Source organism: Diorhabda carinulata, chromosome 4 (assembly GCF_026250575.1).
Source record: "Diorhabda carinulata isolate Delta chromosome 4, icDioCari1.1, whole genome shotgun sequence".
NCBI classification, from domain to species: domain Eukaryota; kingdom Metazoa; phylum Arthropoda; class Insecta; order Coleoptera; family Chrysomelidae; genus Diorhabda; species Diorhabda carinulata.
Genome location: NC_079463.1, coordinates 2,630,607 through 2,655,270, shown reverse-complemented (window position 1 = coordinate 2,655,270; position 24,664 = coordinate 2,630,607). Strand labels below are relative to the sequence as shown.

The 24,664-nt window shown below is 33.0% G+C and overlaps 1 protein-coding gene across 1 annotated transcript; it reads right to left on the bottom strand.

Annotated features, from left to right (window-relative positions):
• Positions 1-19,614: 19,614 nt before the first annotated feature.
• On the bottom strand, positions 19,615-21,803 carry LOC130892337 (juvenile hormone acid O-methyltransferase-like). The gene is made up of 4 exons (XM_057797721.1): positions 21,697-21,803; positions 20,409-20,811; positions 19,930-20,207; positions 19,615-19,843 (listed from the first exon to the last, which is right to left on the bottom strand). Exons 2-4 carry the CDS (start codon positions 20,774-20,776, stop codon positions 19,662-19,664), a joined length of 828 nt encoding a protein of 275 aa, XP_057653704.1. The 5' UTR covers positions 20,777-20,811; positions 21,697-21,803; the 3' UTR covers positions 19,615-19,661.
• Positions 21,804-24,664: the final 2,861 nt, after the last annotated feature.

The window sequence follows — 24,664 nt, the reverse complement described above, 5'->3', positions numbered from 1 at the left end:
ATTGTTTTGAGATGTGATTTCATCTTGTACGAATTTATAGCTGAAATTTCTATTCATTGAATAATATTTTCAGCTGTATACAACTGAAATATGATTGAACTTGTCATATTCCCTATGTTGTAAGAATACGAATAAATGATCTGTTCGTCACTGTATAGAACGTTCTGCATTGTATGGCGCAATTGTCGGCAATATGTCCCCGTAACAATAAACACTAACGACCGTTTTACACTTTTTAATGAACAATCAGATTACGAGACGGCGTGGCAAAACGGCATTGTCGACATGTCGTTAGCTCTTATTGCCACGGGATACGGGCTAAATGAAGGCCATTTTCCCCTTAATTATTTCGTTTTGGTATGTTTGTGCATGCAAAAACTAACAACGATAACACGATCATCTGATCACAATACAATCTTAAAGCGACTTTATCATATCGGGTTTGGCATGCGCGCAAAAAAATGCAGTCAGTGGCACACTTTGTAGCCATGAATTTTTTGTTATTGGTAAACAGAGGCGTCGACTAAAATACATCGAAACATTCAAAAGAGACGCACCTCTGCTTCGTATTACCTTAAAAAGGCTTCAGATACATATAAACAATCCTAAATCGCAGAAAGGTCGACGAAATATCACAAACTGGAATCGATGGATTACTACAAACAACAAACGGAATGTTAATGAATGTATAAAATGGGACATACAACTATGGAAGAGCATCAAAAATAGCCTGGAACAACAAAAAATTTCAGTAATATACCAAAATGAAAGAAAACTTTTAATACATATAATCAGAAATAAGAGAAGATGGAAGAATTGAGGATGAAAATAGATTAGCTAACTACAAAAACGTGGACCACAACGCAAAGCCAAAGAAATAAAATACAAAGCATGGAGATGAGATGTCTAAATAAGATAGAAAGTGAACGAAATTGTATGGGATACATACAAAAGAAATCTATGGATACTAAGCAAACGGAATGGTATAAAATGGAAAGAAATGGACAGAATAGATTGGAAGATAGTTTGGAGAAGTGATACTATATAGTAGTACGACTCCACACACGCTTTATACCTGTAGCAGTAAGTAAATAAACGATCGAAATTCCTTCAGAAAATAACTTAGGTTCCACACAGTAATGCCCCAAAGCTTGAAGCTAAAAGATTAAGACTTTGATAAAATTTTGAGCTTACAAGAGCTTTTGGCGAACCGAGTCGATGTCTTAACCTCTTCAAAATGCTTCCGAAACGAACTTGAACGCTAAAGAGGGTTGGATCGCACCAAGTAAAAAAAAATAAAAGGTGTAATATTGGTGAAGACAGGAGATATTAGAATGAATGTCATCGGAGTCCCAAGAGTAACCGATTGTAAGAATATTCGTTAAATAAATTTCCTCTAATAAATTGAATCAATTTAACTGAATCTATGGTCATTTATAAATGTAAGAAACAATTTTCGTATAATAACAGATTGAGAATTTAAATATAATTTCAACGCAAACACATATTGATAAATAACCTACGGTAGAAACGTCAACAGTCAGATTCTAATAGACGGTTTAGAGAGTCATTCACACGTATAGGAAAAGGCTGTTATCGCAACCATTACAATAACCGCCCGCCACCGCCAGATAGCAAATACCTCGTTTAATGTGCACGTGGTCGTGGGACGAGCGTCCTGGGACCGACGCCGTCGCCGCTGCCAAGGTCTCGCCGCCTCCACCTGGCCGAAGGTCTTATTGGTTCTAAAATCGCCAATCTCGTTCATCTTGCAACGCAACGACGAAAAAATTTATACATCAAGCGAACTGAATGTTTGTAATGCTGACAATTTTCTTTCTGATGTTATGCCAATTTTTACAGGGTGTTTAATATAAAATTTTAGTTATTTGGAGAGTATATAAAAAGAAACGAGAATTTTCCTCTCAAATTTCGATACAATACGTTAAAAATTAATAAATCAAATGCGTTAATAACGTTTGATCATAAATAAAAAAATGTTTCGGAATGCGTTAGAATATACGAAATGAAATAAACCCCTTAATCCCCATTCCATCAACATATCTCATAATTTGCTTAGTGTACATAACCCTCTTGTAAATATTAAACTAATCAAGTCACCTAGCACCTCTGCCGAAAAAACCCTTACGCGTTCTTTTGGGGTTCATTTCCCATGCACATAGGTATGAATATAGAGGGTCTGGTTACCGCGATTTCTGTTTTTAATACACCACGTAACAAAATAAGCATTTTTCAGAAGTTTTTTGCTCATTTGTTTATGATTTTGACCCAATGAATAATACAAGTTTGTTACCTCGAGCGCTGAACGCAACCTTATCAAAAATCGAAAAAACCGTGAAATTTTAGAATTTACTTCAGTTTTTGGCAATTTTAACCCCGAGGGACTAGTTTTTTGACAATACCTACGCAATACATTTTTAAAGCAGACCAAATTTGCTACAATTTGAGACTAAAATCGTCTCTGTAGACCCAACAGTAGAAAGCAATGGACCAACTGCAAATCTGTAGGTTCTTTATTTAAGAATGTTGACACTAGTGAAGCAGTTCATCTAAGAAGAACGGACAGGGGATTGGAGTTTGCTTTTGGTCACTTGATTACGATATTTTTACAAGAAATGGATACATCACTATCCGGCGCACTTGGTCGGGTGTATGTTCAGACATGCCCATTAAGCAAGAACTGATAAAATCGATGAAAAGCTATTGAGGGCTCACCCGAGGACGTGGTATGACTGACAGTGTACTTTCCCGATGGACATTGGGCATGGTGTATCTACAGAATATCTGCAATGAAGTGGAAACATACTGCGAGGTCACCACTGCACGAATCAGAAAAACTGTGTAGCTGGTTTTCATAGCACCCCACATTGCCATTTCAAAAGGGAAAAATTTACTTAATTTATTCCATTGAATTGTCATTTTCTTGAATTAAATCTATTCTCATATTGTACTGAAATTATTTTTTTCTTGAATTATATTTAACTTGAATTTTCTTCGCACTTTCTTGTTTAACGCCCCTTCATAAAAAGTACAGACATATTATGGCTTGAAAGATAAAAATGTAAATTGTAAAGAGGGGGCGATTATTGACCCCTCAAACATTTTCAGAATCCACTGGCTCATGTTGGGGGGAGGAGGTATTTTTTGTAAAAAACAGGATCAAAATTCACTCCGAACAAGAAAATATTGCTAAAAATTGACCAAATTTGAAAACCTTTATATATTCTAAATAGCTTTATCTCAGAAACTGTTGGGTCTACAGAGACGGTTTTGGTCTCAAATCGTAGAAAATTTAGTCTACTTTAAAAATGCATCGTATAGGTATTGTCAAAAAACTAGTCCATCAGGGTTAAATTGCCATTTTATCAGTACTTGCTCAATGGGCATGTCTGAACATACACCCGACCAAGTGCGCCGGATAGTGATGTATCCGTTTCTTGTAAAAATATCGTAATCAAGTGACCAAACGCAAACTCCAATCCCCTGTCCGTTCTTCTTAGATGAACTTCTTCACTAGTGTCAACATTCTTAAATAAAGAACCCACAGCTTTGTAGTTGGTCCATTGCTTTCTACTGTTGGGTCTACAAAGACGATTTTAGTCTCAAATTGTAGCTAATTTGGTCTGCTTTAAAAATGTATTGCGTAGGTATTGTCAAAAAACTAGTCCCTCGGGGTTAAAATTGCCAAAAACTGAAAACTACCCGAATTGACGCAAGGTCTGATGTATAAGGTTACTGGACTAAGTGTGATTCTTCATTTTATTTTTTAACAGAGGTAAACTTTGGAACTAAGATTTCAATGATTAATAGACTTGAACAAGTCTGGGTTTGTATGTTTTTTTGACTACACTAAAGCCTTTGGTAGAATTCAATCAATGGACGTATTGAAAATTCTAGAGGAGCCTATAGATTATAAATATCAAAATGTTATTGAAGAAATCAACATCAATATCTCTTTAAACTACCGAATTTTTTTATTTAAAACACTTTGCGTTGTTTTCACTTACACAATATCAGTTGTTTTTTATGTAAAAGGCAAGGGCAAATCTATGACATTATTTTTTATATTAGTTTGAGTGGTGATTGATTTTGAACATTTTTAGGTTGTAATTTTCGTTAAAGACATGCTTTGATTCCACAAGCTTGCACTTCTTCAAAGAAAGGAATCCCGATAAATTGATGTTCAGAGCGAACACATAACAGGTTCTTATCTGCCACGTCTGCCTGTCTAGCAGGTCTTGCAAATACTGTTCTACATAGGATAATGTTGGACAGTTTAGAGGAGCGTCTGTCGAAGTAGTTTTGATAAAACAAAATGAGATCAGCAACCTTTCTTCTATGTTATAAGCTGTTCAAGTTATTGATCGAATTGCTGCCTTCTGTATTGAGTCGAGTTTCACAAGATAGACAAATCTCGAACTTGTAGAGGATAAGAAGCTATTGCTATATAGCTTATTGGTCTTAAAGTGATATCAAAGTTTTCGTGGAGCTGTCTTAGCTAATTCGGTTACGGGACTATGCCAGGGAATATTACTCCTAACCTCAAAAACCCACAAGGGACTGGACCATGTCTCGAACCGAAGTGTCAGCCTTCTTTGGGAAAACAGTTTCTACCTCACTTTATAATGGTTTTAAAATTGGTATTGATAGGGGTGTTTTTGCCTACGGATTCAAGTGTTTGCCCAGATTATTCAATAGAATTCTAAGCGTATCTGGTGTTGGTGTTTTATACGGAGATGTGCTATATTCTAACTCTGAAGTAATTAGAGTATAAAACAAAGAATTGAGGAACAGTTTGTACTGGGCCATTTTTAAATGAAGGTCGAAAGAATACTCAAAATTATTGCTCGAAATTTCATTGGCGTGTAGATACTTTATAAAACTTTCCATCCGGTAACGTTTTGGTGTTTTGTACATTGTGCTTTTTATATTTTATAATAAAACTGTTGAAGTAGAAAGTAGGAACCTAGACCTTGGTCTACATGAAAATGAAATAAACTATATCGAATAATGTAGTCTTCCAAAAGAAATATCTAGTCTCTAACCGGTATATATGTTATACAAAACAACGTAGTTTAATAATATTTTAGACAATATTTTGAGAAAAAATTTTTATACCAACATCAACCCTCTATTTCTCATAGTGATTCACATAAATCCGAAATTTATTTTTGATCATAACAGTACCCCGTAAAGTCCCTGATCTCCCTCGTGGCTTGAATATTCATGGACGTCCAGTGGTTATTATAATTTTTGTCAAAATTCCACCACACATTAAATTAAAAATGGATAAACCCCATTATAAATACATGGAAGAGGGTTTTCACACACGCTTTCGCACCACGAATAAGAAGCATTCACCCAAGAAATGTAGAAAAAAAGGATTCAATGATCAGATAAAACTTCATTGTGAATTAGTTCCTTAAACTGGTGAGGCATTTTCTAGTTCATTTTAAATTCTTATAGAAAATAATTATTGAGCAAGTAATTTGGTCAAATCCATCAGTTTTTGAGTTTGAGTTTGAATTTATACTAGGATCTCCTTTTAGCTCCATACACTTTTTCCAGCAATGTCCAATAAGTTAAATACCTTTTTTATAATAAGTCAATCGTCAAGCTTCTCAAAATAGCCATCAACTGCCGATGTAACCTCTTTTTTGCTGGAAAATCTTTGACCACCAAGTCTTCGAACAGAAAATAGTCCGAGAGGATTGAATCTGGCGATGAGGTAGCGATTCAAATTCATTGATTTTGGCCATTGCAATAACGAATGTATGAGTCAGTCTTATAGTACATTCCTCAAAATTCCTAAAGCTTTGTTTCTAAAGACCATTTAGGTAAATAGAAATTAGAAAAAATCAAAAATTGGTTGAATTCAATACATAAGTTTGAAGCCTCGTATTTTCAATACAGTAAGACTTAACAACATGCTAATTTTTTTCTACATAAATTTAGCTTTGATTAATATCTTATGATAGTTTCAGTTCAATGCTGTGCTTATTTTGGAGTGAAGGAATTTTTAAATATGCATATTTTTTCCGGTAATAATTGAATAAGTCTGAAGCCTTGTATTTCCAATATTGTGAGACCTATAAACGTACTAATTTTTTTCTGCATACATCTATCCTTGAAAAATACTGTAACTCAATATTTGATGCGAGCGAATTTTTGAATTAGCATACGTTTTCCGTAAATAATTGAAGGCTCGTATTTACTATACTAAGAGACTTACCAACATCCTGATTTTTGTCTACATACATCTATCCTTTAAAAACACTTCTAATTGAAGTTCAATGCATCATTTTGGCGTAGGTGAATTTTTAAAATTGCACATTTAATATTTGAAGCCTCGTATTTCCAATACTGAAAGACCTACCAACGTCCTGATTTTTTCCAACACACATCCAACCTCTAAAAATACCTTTCTATGATTTCAGCCCAATGCTCAAATCATTTTGGTATGATGAATTTTTAAATATGTTAAGTTTTATGTTAATTATTGAAATTTCTCACATCATCACTCAATACTCCAAGCAGCATAACATTTAGTTACTTCTAAGCTTTTTAAAAAAATACTTGACATCAAGATTATTCAAGTCGATTATAGAAAGTGACATTGCACAACAAAGCGCCGTAAAGGCTCCATCAACTACTTTTCATTCATTTATTTTTTTCGATCACAATAAAAATTCTGTTAATAAAGTTGCGAGTCCCTTTATTTTTCACTCCTTGTCGAAACTTCAAGTATAGAAATAGATCTGGACAACGGTAATGTTACCATTAAAAGCGTAGCCAGTTTTGATATGATTATATCCCAAATGCAAAAGCTTATCCGGATTTTAAACGAGTCTCGCGCGGCCAACTGAGGTTAGGACTCGGCACAAAGGGTCACCAGGTGACGATTTGTCACATCTAGGAGGCGGCGAACAAGCTTCATCCATTTCGTGGACATTCCGCTTGAGGATTTTGCATGATTATCCTGTTTTCATTGATAATTATTATTGTAATACCTTCTGTATAAAAGCAAAGTTGCTTGAGTGAGAAGTAGCTATTAGACCCTACGTGTTAGGTAATTAGAAGCGATCTTATTGATGCGAGTTGTGGAACAAAAGGGCTGTTCGTTTAGATAATCGCGAACTATAACATGTAAACAATGATGTATACAGAGAGGTAACAATTTTGATTTGATAATCACCGATTATATTGAGACATTTGTCATATCTGACAAGCTTTTCGATACCCTCTTCAAAGAAAGTTGCCGCCAAGGTCTTCAGCCTGTAGAAAACGAATCACATTCGCAATTCGCACTTGGCGGGGGCATCAATAATGGCGGACATGTTTACGTGGTCGTAGTACAACGCCGACTGACGTCTAAACGTCAACGTCTGCACGGAGCGATCGGAGGTTGAAAAAAAAAAGACGTTCTTCGTATTTCTCGTACGTATGGCGTTGTAGTAGATCATAAATAAATCCCAAGGTCAATAGTTGTTCGCAATCTTTTTATTCTGATATAAATAACAATAATGAATGTTTCCCTCATTTGTATGCTTTTGCCCTAACTCGGCACAACAAAAAGACAATACCCTTCGATTTTACCATCAGTATACAATATTTTTATGGGGAAATAATCCAATACGGCCTTATGTTAGTATAAAGGGTAATTCGTTTAGGCCCGCTTGTGTGGGGTCGGTGGATAAATCAGTCTGCACTTCAAGTGTATCAATTATTCAGCAGCACATCTGTCAGGGATATGTTTCTACGATGTGGCAATATCTATACAATGAGAGGAACTTTCGGTTTGTTCTGTTTTTCGCTTCTCTGTATAACGCCTCTTAACAAAATGTCATTTTTCATACGTGAAAGACCCTAGTTTTCCGGTATAATTGCCGAATTTGCAAAATAATGTAATAGAAGAAGACCGTGAAGCTCGAAGGGTGTCAATATATTTCTGCTCGATCAAATAAGATAATTTTGTTCCTATAAATTGATTCTATTCACTAAAAACCGCTGAACTCGGAATGAAATTTAGCCCTAGGACTAGATTCATAAATTAACAACTAATTTTCTCATCCAGATGATTCCATAGCACGACTCTTGAGTCAAAATCTTTTGAGTAGATAGAAAATAAACTTCTCTGCATCTCTGTATATTCCGATGTCTAAGAAAACGAAAGATCAGACGGCTTAACGAAGAGTCTAATAGACAGAAGAGCTGGAAACAGCTTCCTGAAACCCATCGTCTAGCGATATACAAAAACACTCTTCAAAAGGCGATCCAAAATACTGGCGGATAATCTCATCCAATTCGAAAGAAATTTATTGCTGGCAAATAGTAAGAGGCAGAGAATGTCAATGTCAAAAGTGTAAAATAAGGAGGAATCTCCATACCACGTTTTGTCCAATTGTACTGATCTCCGGGGGAAATTCTGAGAATAACCCATTGAATTCAAAGAAACTAGTTTTTCTATACTTTTCTGTCCACAACTCTGATTACAAAAGACCAAAACATAGTCATGCATCATTTTGTATTTTTAACCTTTTGTTAGTCTATTCCCTTTTCTGGAGTTCATCTTATCATTTATTAGTTTTTCTTTTACACCTCTATTCTACGTTTTTTCGTTCGTAGATAACTTTAGTTCAGTTTCGATTGATTTCATCAGTTCTCTCATTCTCTAATTCTTCTACTCCTTGTTTATTACTACCCTTTGTCCATGGTTGACATAAAAGCTTCTTTTTAATCAAATTTCAAACATCGTTTTCGTTGTTGTGTCATCTGCCACAGGAAAACATTCACATTCGTTAGAATTGTTATTAAATCAAACCACAACTTCCAGTTTAAATGATATACTTTTTCATTTATTATCGTTCGGAATATAGCGTCATAATGGAAGTTTATTCCATCCCCCAAAACATGAAACCTTTGTATTTAATTCAGGCGAACGTGGTAGCAAACGGACTTCCACGACCAATCCACCTATTAGGAAAAATGTTGTAAGATAATGGTATATGTAACACCGATAAAAACACAAGTCAAGAAATGATCGATAGAATAAACTATAAGGCAGAATCTTGGAATGCTATCCCAAGTTCAAAGAAATATCTTCCCTAGATATTTATTATAGTTTTTTAGTTTTTATATGATAATAGAAATATATGATTGTGTTTTAGTATCTTTTACCATTTATGATAATTTTTTTCAGAATGTCTCTTTATGGCGAACGGTTTTCTTAGAATGTACATCTATCTAAAAATCTACATATCTCCTGAACTATAAATTTTATCGAATTAAACAAAGAGTACATTTTTGTTAAAAAATTAATTGGAAAATTCATTTTTGCTATTTTTAGATTGTACCTGTAAAAGTTGCGAGTTAAAAGGTATGAGCCGCCCCAGGTTTTCAGAACTGAACTTGATAATGTTCACGAATTATTTCATTAAGCGAAGCAAACGCTCTAACACACGTTTTTTTAATAGTGAAAGGTACAATTTGAGTTTTTTGTCCATCTTTTGAATTTTTAAAATCGTAAAATGTTTTTGAAATGATTTGAAAAACAGAATAACACCTTGTATGTAGGCTGTTAAAAATGATTTTCTATCTATAGAAAACTACAAGAAAGAGAAGCTGTTGAAAGAGAATTCAAATTCCAAGTTTCCAATTGATATTCATATAATTGCAAATTATTCTTTCAGTAATCTAAAGCTGAAATTATTTTGTGATCTATTAATTCCTATGTTTTGAGCTAGTTCGCTATAAAAAACTTTGCAATATAAACTCATACCACTAATTTTTGGTTTTGTTGTGAAAATTCGCTGCTATTAGCCGCTCCTCTCAGAATAAACTGAGAGAAAATTATAAAAGGGTTGGGGTGTCGTAAATCATAAGGTTAGAGAGTCAAAAATAGTGTAATTAATTGTAATGTGGATGTTGATCAAATGTGCATTGCAAGGTGTACATCTGGCGTTATCGTCACGCCTCGTTGCCACTCGTTCTATTCAACTTGATACCAGTAACGTGCAGAAAATTCAACCAAAAAAAGGGATACGCATTTATAAGTATACTGACTGAATGTTTACATGAGTAACTAACTACGAAGGTTCCCAATGAGCGCGATCGCTGTTAGACAGGATCCAGCCAGATTGGCGTGTAGCCTGGCTTCCTTTCTACCAGTTTCAGTCACGTCGAGCTATCTACAACTTTCCTTCTTGACTTGGTGGCGCTTCCATTTGATTATCACGTTCTGTGATTCGTTTTTAGTGCGCAAAAAATTTTCTACGTATGCTACATGGACGTAAATGATGCAGGTTATTCAAAGACAGATATACATGACAAAAAACGATCGAAGGATGACGATTCGAGACCTCAACGAGATGATACCTGATGTTAGCAAGTCCTGCATTCAAAATATTTTGAGAGACCGCTAAGGATATGACAGGATTTATACAAGGATTATCTGTATGTCTACGAAACCTTTGGACAGGAATTTTTGTACTGTGTTGTCATTGACTATGAGACCTAAGTCCACTACCTAACATTGGAAACAAAAGAATAATCCCTTTAGTGGAAACATCACACCCCCGTTACAGCCTAGAGTTAGTCCGCAGTGGTTATCATCTATTTCCAGACTTCTACGACTCACGCATGCGAAAATCCATTGCTATAAACAGATTATGTTGTGTCTAAGCTTTCCAAATATCTAATATTCAATCCCAATCAATATGTTTTAGATTGTGAAAATTCGTAGGGAACCTTATTTTATAGACAAGCCGTATTTTCAAATATTTATATAGAGAGAAATCAAAATAATAGGTATATTCGCAAGAAAACTGGGGGTTTGAAGCTTAAAAATCACTTCTTTGTAACAAAAAAAAACGACTAAGCAAGCAAGGATCCAAAAGAGAAGGAAATTTTGTTGAAAAACGGACAATTTTCATATCTTTATTCAAAATTATATATCACCGAAATCGGTAACTTGTGATTCAATAGCTTCGGTGCCCATTTTAAGTACATACATACTACGCTCATGTCCATTCTCGATTATAGTATAGCCTTCGGACTTCTGAATAGCTTGTGGCATTAACACCCTTTTGAAATACAAAAATATAAAGTTTATGTTGTGAATCAAAAGTTTATGTGGATGAGTTAGTTTCAATAACAACTGTTTAACTTTTGGTTAGGCAAGAGTGCACGCGAAAAGATCCACCAAACGATGAATTAAATCACGTGCGAATTGATTTACGATACGGTTTTTCGTATTTACCTAACTATTGAAAACAGTTGTTATATCATCGTATTATGGATAATCAAAAAAGTAAAGGTATACACAACAAAGTACAACAAAGTATAAACGCAAAATTTCGAATCAGTTTTATAAATTTATAAAATGTCTTGCTACATACTCCTTCCCCTTTGGGAGCATTTTCAAAAGAATTAAAATATTTGTAGATGGGTAGCAATATATTGGTAGATAATTAATCAATTCATAATAAATTTGACTGAGGTTTTTCATATTTTGCTTATCATTCACAAAAAACGTATCTTGTTTTATGTATATCATTTCTTTGATTAATAATGTTTGATAGTTAATGTCTTTAGCTAAGATTTTTGTTTTCTTAAGTCGAATTATTGATTTTCATTTATTTTTTCACGTTTTTGTTAAGTAGTTGATGCATTCTCGATGTCTTTGTTACAATATATTCAGCTCTCCTAGTATTTTATAATTGAATTGTCCGAAAAATTATATAGGAGTAACTACACAATACTTGGAGAGCAGAATGAATCGTCACAAATATACCAAGAATGCATCAACATCAAAAAAGGTAATTGTCAGTAATCCTTTTGTAATTGTGGTTATTACAGAGAATATAGGATCTAAGTCCATCGTACTAGTTGCTTCAGAACTATAAGATAAGACTCAGAAGAGGTTTATCCGTTTTGAAATTGATTTACCTGCCGAAACTATTCTAAACTGTAAACTGTGATAGCAACTGCTTCATCGACGGTTTCATAATCCAACAGGTTTTCAGGTACATAAACACAAGGAAGCTGTAACTGTCGAGCCCAAACTGATAAATGCAAGTCATCGTCATCATCTTGTCTTGACGCTTGGTCCTCCGTCCATCCTGCATGCTGCGTGACCTTAAAATTTCTATCTACCAATTCCTTTAAAACCTCCATTATGTGGCGGGCACTTGTGGCGTTGGCTGGTAAGGAACAAAGTTCTATGTTTTCAAGATTGACTATTACAAGATGACTCTACTAGTACCAAAGTTTTTTCTCTCAAGCTCAGCATCCTCTTTTCTTATTTCTTCTTGGAAAATTCGAAGATTCTTTCCTTTAATAATTACCTTCCAATACACCTTTTTGACTTGAATTTGAAAGTTTTGTTTGGTGTCAGTTTGTGAAACAAACTCAGCATTGGAAATTTATTAGGCTGAATATCGATCTTTCATATCAGGCCACACTTTTGCTCCTTTTATTACATGACCTGTTCGATTAATCTACACTTAATCTAGTACTACCAAAGTCATGGCTATATTCACGGAAAAAAATTATTTTTGAATGTAAATCAATTGGGAAGAATACTCGTACCCAGAAGTGAATGTGGTGGCAACTCGTGACATCCTATACATGTCGTCTTTTGTCATTTAAAAGAACATCAGGCCATCTCAACGAATTTACAATATCCCTCATGAAAATAAGGAATAATGTTTATATCCACTCTAGATAAAACCTTATCATTGAAAATGATTAGAGATAATGCAGAAAAAGGAATAAATAATCTACATTCAGATGAATCGGTCGTTAGGGTATCTCCAAAGTGCCATCCCTTTTCTTTTCCCTCTATCTCTCTTGGATTTTCGTAGCATAAACAGATCGGAAGCTTTCTAAGAAATCCCGATAATTATGATTCATTTTCTAACCGCGTTTCTGGAAATATTTTTCGGTATAAATCTCGGATTAACGAGAAGGCATTATGATTGATGATATCCTCTGTTGGATTTTGATGTACTTGAGAGTTTTTTGGATGAATGCAGCAACTTGTCAATGGTTTTCTTCGAAAGTATTCACTACAGATTTCAAATAACGTATACAACATTAGAAATATATCAAATAAACTTCAAACTTACTCAAAACATTAACAATTAACTTTGAACCATATATATCCCACCTACTATTTGCCGTATCGAAATAAAAAACTTTTTGATAAATTGAGAATACTTGAAAGACACTAAGAAACATCGTTTTTCACTAAAACCTAACATTAATAATAAACTCTAGGTTCTATTTATTGAATTAATTCGTTCATTGACATCAGTAAGTTACAGCTTTGAAGAGGGCTTCCATTAACTGCCAAAAATTCTTAACTGACATTATTTGATGATGACAAAAATACTTGTAAATCAAAAGCGAGTTGTAGCATTTTGGATTGTCTTAAGCAAGAAAGCTGTTGATCTATTTTCAAGTCTTCTTCGCGCATTAATTCTTAAATTTCGTCACTCACCTCTCGAATAGTTAATCCCCTGTTTTAATTAATAATTTTGTCACTTTTTACTGAGTTTTTTTGCTACTACCAACATCATAGACAAATTTTATCGTTTCTTAAACTTCTTTGACACTTTTTTACAACTAAATTTGATGTATCATACATTCCAAACATGATTTTATTAAAACAGTAAACTGTCAAGATAGAACTGGTTGAAGTAATTCATGTTATAAAATTTCTTTATAATATTTTCAATCACGCCGAATTTAGGATTGCAAATAAAATGGTCCGGTAATATCTTGTAGAAATTATCTAGCAGCTTTCTATACCATTTGATGTCTACTACAATCTTTAATTGACTTCAAAAATATAAAATCTAAACATTTCTTGTATTTTAATAGTCGAAATTTCCCCTATAGGTACAAGTAAAACTTCTGTTACGATAACACCCCTCTGCTTTTTCAACCTGCCGCTATTGAAGACGACCACCGGCCACTATGCACTGCACCACGATACAAATTTATCAGATCCACCCTCTGACAGTCCGAAGTGTTCGCTAAGGGGTGTTTTACCCTGTCGTTTTCTTGTTTGGCATACTCTTTTTATCCATCCATTATCATTCTAATTATTTAAGCAGGGTGGCGCGGTGTATCGAATAACCAAACTAACTAAGTGGCGAGCCCTCTTCGTGCTACTACAAGGAGAAAACTGAACACTTAAATCGGATAATAAAGAAAATTTTTTATAAATATACAAAAATGGGATTGAAATTAAAGCAGCGTTCAAAATTATTAACAATCAGTTGAAGAAAACTTTTAAAATTAAACAAAGTGATAAAATATCTGGTACGGCGTTAGATCTGGCGAGCTTATGGGCTAATTTGAAATCAGTTCAGGAAACATCTTACTAAAATGTTTTGTAGAATCTCCACATAACATTAAGGTTCACGTAAAAAGACACGAAAGGCAAGATATACGTTTAACCGGATGATTATCTCCACCAATATCTCTCTTGAACTAAAAATAATAATGCCGGGATGACACGTTTGATATGAGTCAAAAATTAGAAGCATTCGAAATGTAGTTTTATATACTCGATACGAATAACCTGGAACGCCATGGTAACAAATGAAGAAGTTGTTAAAAAAATTAATAAAGATGGAGAATTAATGATAAACATAATACAGTACATAATACGGAACGAATCCAGAAATACATGTCTCCAGTCATCCTACAAGACGAGTTATTTGGGAAAAGAGGTCCAGAAAGAAGACCTGGCTAAAGATCCTTGAACCTTAGTTGATCGGAACATTCGTCACGGATAGACACGATAAGAAGAAAATAGAATTGGTCGTTTTAATGAAGATTTTGTCAACAGAAGCGATGATTTAAGACTATAGTTTACTTCAGTCTCTGAAGACGATAAATTGGTATGTAACGATTGATTAATTTTTTTCAGTGTAAATCTTTATGTGTTTTCCTTTCAATGCTTGTATGATCCTACAAGTCCCCGTAATGATTTTGGATGGTTCATGATTAGGGCATTGTCTGATAAATTATTGGTCCATCATATTTCCTCTTGAAAAACCTGTCGCAGATGTTTACAAAAAAAGGGGCTCGATTGGTAAAAATGTGGCCAGATTGTTAGAGTATCAGTGACGGCTTGTGTTAGGACCGTATGGCCTATTTACCAGACTCACAGTTGTTTTTTTTTATACTTTACATTTTTTGTTAGGAATGGAGATTTACTACATCGTTTATGAATGATTGAATTGATAGCTGGGTGTCGAGGACAGTTGAAGGGGAGTTAAATAAGTCATCAAAAAAAAATAAGTACAGAATATTGAGATGATATTTGTGAGAAAAAAACATTTTACTTTGAAGATAAATACGAGGTGCGTTCAGAATATACAGCTAATAACAATTAACTGCAGTCATATATATTTTGGTTTGCAAATGGTGGCCGTAGACTTTAACATCGGGTTAAGCGGTACTTTGAAGGCTATCAATTCATATTTCATTTAAAATGAAAGTATAGTTAAAAACTTAAAAACAAAAATTAAATACTTTTCTCCTCTTCCATCTAACTAACGCTGCAATTTGTCTATGCATCTCTATTATCCAGATATTTAGAAAGTATTGAACTTTATTCTTCAATCCATCAATGGAGAACGCTATCGAACACAATTAATCCGTTTTGAAGAGAGCAGTAGCCGAAGAACGCCCGGAATAGGCGACCAGACACGAGGCAATAATTTTCCATCATGACAACGCTCCATTTTGCTATTCCGGTTAAGAACTATTTGGAAAACAGTTGATGGGAAGTTTTACCTCACCCGTCTTATAGCCCAGACCTTGTCCCTTCTGACTACCATTTGTTCCGGTCGATACAGAACGTCCTCACTGGAAAACGGATCACATCAGAGCAAGATATCAAAAATTGGTTTGATTCATTCTTGGATACCAAGCAGACGCAGTTCTTTTGAAAGGGGATCCAAAAATTACCAGAAAGATGGGAAAAGGTCATAGCTTTAGATGGGCAATACTTGGAATAATGTTTTTCTTAAATAAACGTTCAAATTTTGAAAAAAAAAACAGTACGAATTAAGTTAAAGACGTGAATGCAGTTAAGAACTTGAGGTTGCTCTAAATTTCCACACGAGAGAGAGAGAGAGTTAATTTGATTCGCCTACGAATACATTGAAGTTAATTCTGCATCCATCATCATTAACATATTCTCAAAAACGTGGTAAATATGGAGTTAACCAGATTGGAGATTTTCACCTTTCCTATTTCTAAATATAATCTAAAGACTCTGAAGTCTAGTGCCAACATTACAATGTCTTATGGTCTTCTGGATAGATTACTTCTGAAATTTTATTATCTTTTTTATTTTTTCTCCATTAATTTTGATAAAATCGTCTGAATATAGTACTCCAACCACTTCATGGTGTCTTGGTACTCAACAGAAGCTTATTTTAGTGTCATTAATCCAAGAGTGCATCTAATGATAGTTCATTAACACTTTTATTGTTGTTAATGGTATCATTTGTAAGGTTTTCAATCTATAATCCTTCTCAATGCTTTCAATCCATCCAAGTAGGATAATTTTAGTGGGTGGATTGTTTTACCCCTAAAACTATCATCACATCTGATAGAATTCATATCTGGTGACAGTCGGCGACTTCCATTTCCCATTTCACATAATTTAGTTTATTTTTATTAATTAGAGAGTATCAAAATAATAAAGCATCCATTTTTACACAATTTATGAAGAACTTTGTGTCTTAGTGGTTACATTTTGTTTTTATTTCTAGATCTCCATTAATTGGAATTTTTTTTAAAAGAAATTCAAGTATGTTGTACTATAATATTATAGAAAACATATCTGGAAGCGTTAACGCTGATCCTCATCACCTAGCTTTGGAATTTCTGCAGATTATCTATATTGAAACTGCCAACTGTCTCTTAAAGTTGATTTCCCGTTTGTGCTTCTATATAAAAGTTACGAACTCGTCGTCAACATGGACCGTGAGGCCGGTCCTGTCCGGTTATAATGAAAGTCTAACAATTGGCGAAAGCGGAATTCGTTTGTTTCTTTTTGAACTAATTTCTAGGACGATCTTTTAATTTAAAAACATTACATTACTTTATTTTCAATTGATAGTTCCTGCCTTTGAGATAATTAATTTGGTTTCATTTTAGTTTTCGGTGTAAGTGAAGCCTGAGTATTTATTACAGTTATTTGTTTAATACGTTACTGTTTAAGCCAAATCTGGATCTTGGTTGGTTAAGTTCTTTGAGGTAAATATGGAATGATAATATGGTGTCATCAATTTTCAGTTTCATTTAGCTAGTTATTGATACCGTTGATAGGTTAGATCACAAAACTGTTCTTTTCCGCTATATGTACTTTGTTTAGGTTTCGTAGGCTGCTTTAGAAGTATTTTCTTGATTATAAATGTTTGTATGGCAGTTTTTTCCTTTTTAAATTTACTTATTGTATTTATTCTCTGTTTTATTAAAACAAGTTCGTCATGTTTTTATACGATTGCACAAAATGCCGTTAAAGCAGTGAAAACGAGCTATTGTTGACCTTCGTCATCGACGGGTGTGACTGACAAACAATGGTCGGTAAACTTTCGGCATTTGCGGCTAATTTCATTATGTCGACGTTTAATAATGTGGCTTTTTCGACGGGTTTTGCTCAAAGATTAAATTTTGTTTGATGTTGGCAATTCAATTTGTAGTAGGTCGGCTGTTTCCGGAGATGACATAATTTGTAATGAGATATACTGGGAACGGAATTTCGAATAAAAAGTAATCAAATGAAAATGTACAAACAAAAAACTGTATCAATGTACAGTTTATCGATTTTCATACATCATTTACATTGACAATTGATGTGAAAGTGAAATTATACAAAATGGATAAACAATTTGAAATAAACTAAATAATTCAAATCCAAAGTTTAATACTTAAGTATTCCTCTAAAAATTATAAATTTATTAATCTATAAATCATAAACTAAAGTTTTTTGATGAATCCACGTTCATATTGACTGATAATTAATACTGAACGCCCGCGCCCGAAAGAAGTAAATGTTTCAGCGGGTTTTTTAGAAAATGTAAGTATTTTTTTCAACAATTCGTCTCAATCACAATCAATCAAAATATTACGAGAAAATTAGTGTCTTCATTTGTTTCCAATCGGGGTTTATGGTAATTCTCCACATAGAAACATCTAATTTCTTTTTCCAATTTCGCAATACCTTTTGAGTATTTCACAAGCTTAATTGACTTATTCTTTTGGAATTAACTATTAATTTACTAAAATTATGTTAGAAAATATCAGTTCAAACTATTTTTTCTTCGCTACTACAAAGAGATTCATCTCAAGGTAGATCAAGTTTTAATTCTTTTATCAATCATGCGGTTTTTCATGTTCTAGATCAGCCTCGAGGTTTTCTACAGCATCTGCTTATTAGATAATTACATAGATGAAATAAATTGCAGCAAAGGTTTCACTTGTCATTCCAAAATGAAAATATCTTCTTAATACACCAAGATGCTGGTAACCTAACCTAACATAACCTAACCTAACCTAAAGGATTTAGAAATTCTAGGTTCTAATTTTTGGATTTTACAATTTTACAAAGTGAATTAGGCACGTCACGAGTTGATTTATGTATTCAGACTACCTTTTCGTTTACCTAAAAGTTGGCTCCTTATGGATTAAAAATCGTTGTATCGGATTCAATCATAAACATTACCTATTACATAGATAAGTCTCAAATTGATGAATTTTCTGTAATAACTCTGAATGTTCAACAGTTTGTTAACGGTAGTCGTTTTCAAAACTAAAACTACATTTTGTGAATACCTAAATCCAAAAAAAAACATTGGTTCTTGTTTAACAAAATTGCTTTTTTGCTCAATATTTATATCAACACAAACGAGGAGTTTCCTCAATTTATTTTTGTTGATATCAACGTAGGTTTCTTCAATATTATTTCTAGTTTCCTTATAAAACAAAAACCAATAATGAAGAAAATGATGAGAAAATCATTAATTTGCCTTGGAAATGTAGATCGAGAAGAATGTGAATAAAACCGAAAAAATCCTTATCTGAATGGATTAAAAATCGTTGTATCAGATCCAATTATAAACATATTCTACACAGATAAGTCTCAAATGGATGGATTTTCTGTAATAACTGTTTACCATTTTATTAACATTACTCGTTTTCAAAATATTTTGCTTAATATTCATATCAATATAAACTAGGAGTTTTCTCAATTTGTTTTTGTTGATATCGACGTAAGTTTCTTCAATATTAATTCTATTTCTTAACAGAACAAAAACTAATAATGAAGAAATTGAAGAGAAAATAGTTAATTACGTATCTTTGGAAATTTAGATCGAAAAGAATGTGAAGGAATCCCAATAAACTAGATAAAAGATATAAAAGAGAGAAGAATGGAAAATGGAGAGATTGAAAAGAGACAGGAGGAAATGGAAACTTGGGAATGGGAAAAAAAGTAAATTTTCCGTAATATTTTCACGTTATTCCTTTTAGTTATGGAGGTTTAGATTAAATTCATAGAACGCATTATTCAAAAAAATTCTTTATTAAAAAGTTATTTGTACATTATTTCCTCAATGTTTTTGTGCACAAACCGTGTATAAAGTGAACTTAACAGTGAGAGGTTCAACTATTTTATTATCAGGTGTACGCGCAACACATTGATCATACACTTCTTGCATATACTTTTCTTTATACTCCTCCAGCTCTTCTTCAGGTACATAAGCTATGGATTTATTGATAGATATGGATAAATCTAAAAAAAAATCAAATCAAATTAGTATTTTTTATTCCCACGAAGAATTTGCAAATTATTCTGTTTCCTTTCAAATAATTTTTCACCTCTGAGTTCCTGCGCAGAATCATATTCGTGAGCTAGATTTCTGTCTACTTCGAATTTGATGTCTTTAAAACCGGCCGCTCTCAAATCATTCTCATAAAATTCCCTAGGATTAGCCTTATCGTAATATGCAGATAACATTTTCTCTTGGCCGTATTTTCCCCACTTCGGATGTTTACTCAGCGTTTCGAATATACCATCGGAAGGAATCTTCTCGAAAAATATATGGAATGTCTGTCCACCTTCTTTCAACATCTTGAATACGTTGGTGAAGCCCTGCCTTTGAAATTAAAGTTTGAAATCAAATAATACTTATAAAGAATCTGTATTTCAATTTTAATTGTTAGGACAGCAGATGGAGAATGAAAAAAGTAACCAAAAGCAGAAGAAGATACATTATACAACGTCTTTGAAGTACCAGTAAGTTTATGCTACTACAAAAAGCAATAGGAGGGAACGAGGAAGACCAAAAGGTGCATACCTAGGATCGAGAACCATATGCATCGATAAAAAACTGAACACATTATCGAATCTATTGCAAAACATTTCCGGTAAATTTTTCGTAGCAATATCTAATTCATAAAATTTACTTCTTGGTATGGAAACGTTCTTTTTCGCATATTCTACCATGGATGGAGATATATCAGTTCCTATGAATTCGTGATAATCTGGGGGGATCAAAGGGCGTAAGTGCACTTTAGAACTGTGTCCATCTGCGAAACCAAACTCTAGAATCGATGGTTTTTTCCTCCAAACTATCATATCTTTGTGTTTGTTCATAGCTTTGCTCAATATCGCTGCCGTCACCTGCGAGCTTTTGGCAAACAATTCCGGAAGTACCATACCCATTATTGTCGAAGTTTTATTTTGACTGACCTCGAAATCTAAAACAAAAGAGAATAAAAATAGGACTTGAAGGTTCTTGTTGAAATTACGTTTATATAGTCGTCAAAAATATACGTTAACTGTTGAGGAAAATAAGAAAAACTTATTTCCCAAGTCCACAGAGATCTACCACATTATGCAGATGCGTTGTGATGGACAGTAGCCATGTATATACAGGAAAATCCACTCAAATCTGTTTTAATATTTAGGAGAGTATCGAATGTTTCTGTAATTGTGTGAAAATCAAATCGAATTACTACAAGCCAAACGACTAATATAAATTATTGAACTCTTTAATTGGTTGGAGTTGTATATTATATATAATGATTTATATAAGTTATTTTCATTGTAGTTATTGTTTCCGGCATTATTTTAATACCTCCTGTAAGTATTTTCAATGAATAATTACAATTTACGATAATTTTCTTCAGAATGTCTCTTTATGGAGTTAAACATATAGTCCTTTTTTGCAAAAAAATCAATTGAAAAATTCGGTTTTGCTGTCTTTAGATTGTACAGGTTGTCCATGTAAAAGTTACGAATTATTAACAATTGGGCATTAGCCGCCCCTGGTTTTCAGATAGTATTTTTGCATTAATCCCTGTATATAAGTTTGAAAATAATCGATTTTTTCTGTAAGTCGTTTTTTTATTCTGTCTTGTATTTTATTTCCTCTACATATATTGTGTTATAGAAGAGAGTGTCTAACTTGACATTGAAACGTTTAACTAATATGTAAAATGAATTAATTAATTTTTTTATACTACTAAAATGGTTCTAATAAAATTCTAACGTTATTATATAACATTTCTTTTTATACTAATGAAATAATTGATAAAACGATTATCAATATTAGAAAGAATTTAGAAGAAATGGTTACTTACATTATTGGCAGACACACGACAGTTTCAACCAACCAAGCTTGAAAGTATGTGAAACTCATTGAACATTTGTAACAAATTTCAAATCGTCAGCGCTATTCAAGGTTAATTCCAACCAAATATATTAAATGAATTCTTATCTAACACATAAACGGCACGTGGGATATTTTTTTGGGTAAATTATTAAGTAACAATCGATAGTTATTCTTCAACTGTGAAAAAAGAAAATCATTTGGTACAAGATCGGTATTTTAGAGCGAATATAGAAGAAAATTTCCCTCCTAGTGGTTTAAAACCACACAGCTCAAAATTTGACTGTATCGCAGTGTCTCTACGTTCGATAGTATCAATCAGGAACACATCATGCTTATTCCATAATAGAGATGGCGAATCTTTCTGAAAAAGATCGATTTTTTAATCGATTCGAATTGTAACCTGATAAATCGATTCATGAAAAATCTAAATCGATTTCTAACTAACCTAACCTAACCATATCAAAGTATCAGATCAAGTAAAGAAAAAAAGATAATATAGCTTATAGTATCCATAGCTTAGTATCTAAGCTTTTTAAAAACAGTCCGTCAAATCTACTGGGATACAAGAGGTAGCGCTCATCACTTGGAACAGATCATTCCAAGAGCTTTTTTTGTTATTGCCAGTAAAGTAGCACTACCTGCGATAAATAAATTTTTCATTCAAGTCCTGAGGAAACTAAGCACGCAGCCATCTCACGAGCCTTTCAGTTAATTGTAAATTATTTTATAGTTTATACCAAAACAGAAAAATCGGATATCGAGTCTCAAGGGCATAATATCGATTCACTGAATCGATTCAGCACAACATATTGATTTAAGAAAACGATTTATTTGGTCCGCTGAATCGATTCCTCGATTAATCGATCTCAGATCGCAATGTCTATTCCATAACCTTTAGTCTAGACAATTTGAAACAAGCTTGTGGATAACTCAAAGTGAAAGCTCAGTTATTGTTAATCGCTGGTTTTTAAAATTGTATTCATCAATTTTATTGGCCAGTCTAGTTATAAATTTCGAAGTTGCACTCTTCTCTTCAACCTGAATGATTTTATTTAATCTAAAGGTGCTAGTCTTGGACGAAAGTTTTCCATTATAAGGCACAAATTTGAATAATGAATCGAAATAATGGAATTGAGCTCAGGTACCAAAATACTAGTCCTGTTATTATGACTTGTAGCACCCCCAGAACGGTAATTTGATGACCTTTATTTTGACTTCTACAATTAGACATAATCATTCACTAGTTTCGTAATGTAATGATAAATATATAAATAATTGAAAGCTAGAAATAAATATTTCTTTCAATAATTTAAATATTTTTTTTTCTTCTCCTTATTTTTAGATATTTCGAGTTGTTTAATCCTGCAAATTTATTCTTCTTCCGGTATTACTGATTTCTTATTTAGTTACTTGCCACATCATCTTTAACTCAATGATTTTTTGACAAGAGTTTTACATGATTACTTAATAAATATGGTGGAAAAAAATTCCTTCGTGGTTATGAAATGATTTCCGTGATACATTTCCTGTGTTACTTTTAATCGATAACGATATTGAAACGGATTAATGGATAACGGATGCAACAAATTTTTTTATCTATGAGATTAGATTAGATCCGAAAATTAATTTTCTAAAATTTTCATATTCATCGTGTAATTTTGAAAAAAAATTGATATTAAAAATCTGTTTTAAGAGGTTAAAAATTTCTAATATCCAACCGATTATATGTTATGTATCATCAATAATATCTTGACCTTATGTAAAATCATTATACAACTATTACAGTTGAATCTAAAATAGTTGAAAAGGTCAATGTCATTATCGCTTTCTGTTTCGTATATAGCAGAACATTTTTTTTAGTGCAGTCTGTAAATGCATCTATAGAAATGTAGCGTCAACCACAAATAATAACACTTATTCAACAGTAATCAACACGTCGAGGATTAATATGTATGATAATCTATTTTTGAATATTCAAATTCGAAATTAACCAACTTTATAGCCATATTTATCCGATGTTTCATGTACTATAAATGTCTACGTTGCAGCCAAACTAATGCTACACTAAAAGAAAGTGTATCTACTACAGATTAATCAGATTTTGTTTCTTCGCTGCATAAGCCCGCCATTTCGTTGCCGTATCAGTTGTTATTGAGATACCTCCAATAGAAAACTAACTTTTCTACTTATTCAAATACAAAGCGTTAATCTATTTGATCGGTTGCACTAATATAGTCCAAGAGCTGGCTGCAAAAAACCTGACCTATCGAGTTACCGAATACAATAAAAGTTTTCTCATATATTTTACTATAAAATTGATAAACAGCTTAAATATCTAAAAATATACAATAAAACATATATATAGAATTATTATTGAATGTTATCATCATCATTATCATCACTATCGTCATGATCATCGTCACTTTTATCGTGATTATCATCATGGTCACCTTTATTTTCATAATGATTATCATCGTTATTATCGTCATGATTACTGTCATTATTTTTGTTGCAATCATCATTAAGCTCTACCATAACAATGTCTTCAACTAAGAGAGGTGTGGGATCACCTTCAAACCAAAGCAGTTCAATTTTATTGTCATTAACTGTCCATCTTCATTGTTCTGGTGAGAAATTGATGAAGTTAGCTTCTGTAGCATTTTGCCACATTGAAGTTACATAAATGGTTCGTAGAATTTTTTGTTTAAGTGATTTCCAACATGGTGGAAGTTGAGTTGAATCAAATCTTTTTATATTTTTCATAAAATATTCTGCTACAGACGTTGACGTAAATCGATTTTGAAACATTAATAATCTCGCATCATTTACATTATTACAACTTATTACATAAATATTACAAGTATATTCTTGCAATATTTCCATATTTCACGTTTTGTGGAAAAGCCATCTGCATAATCGAATTCAATGTATGTATG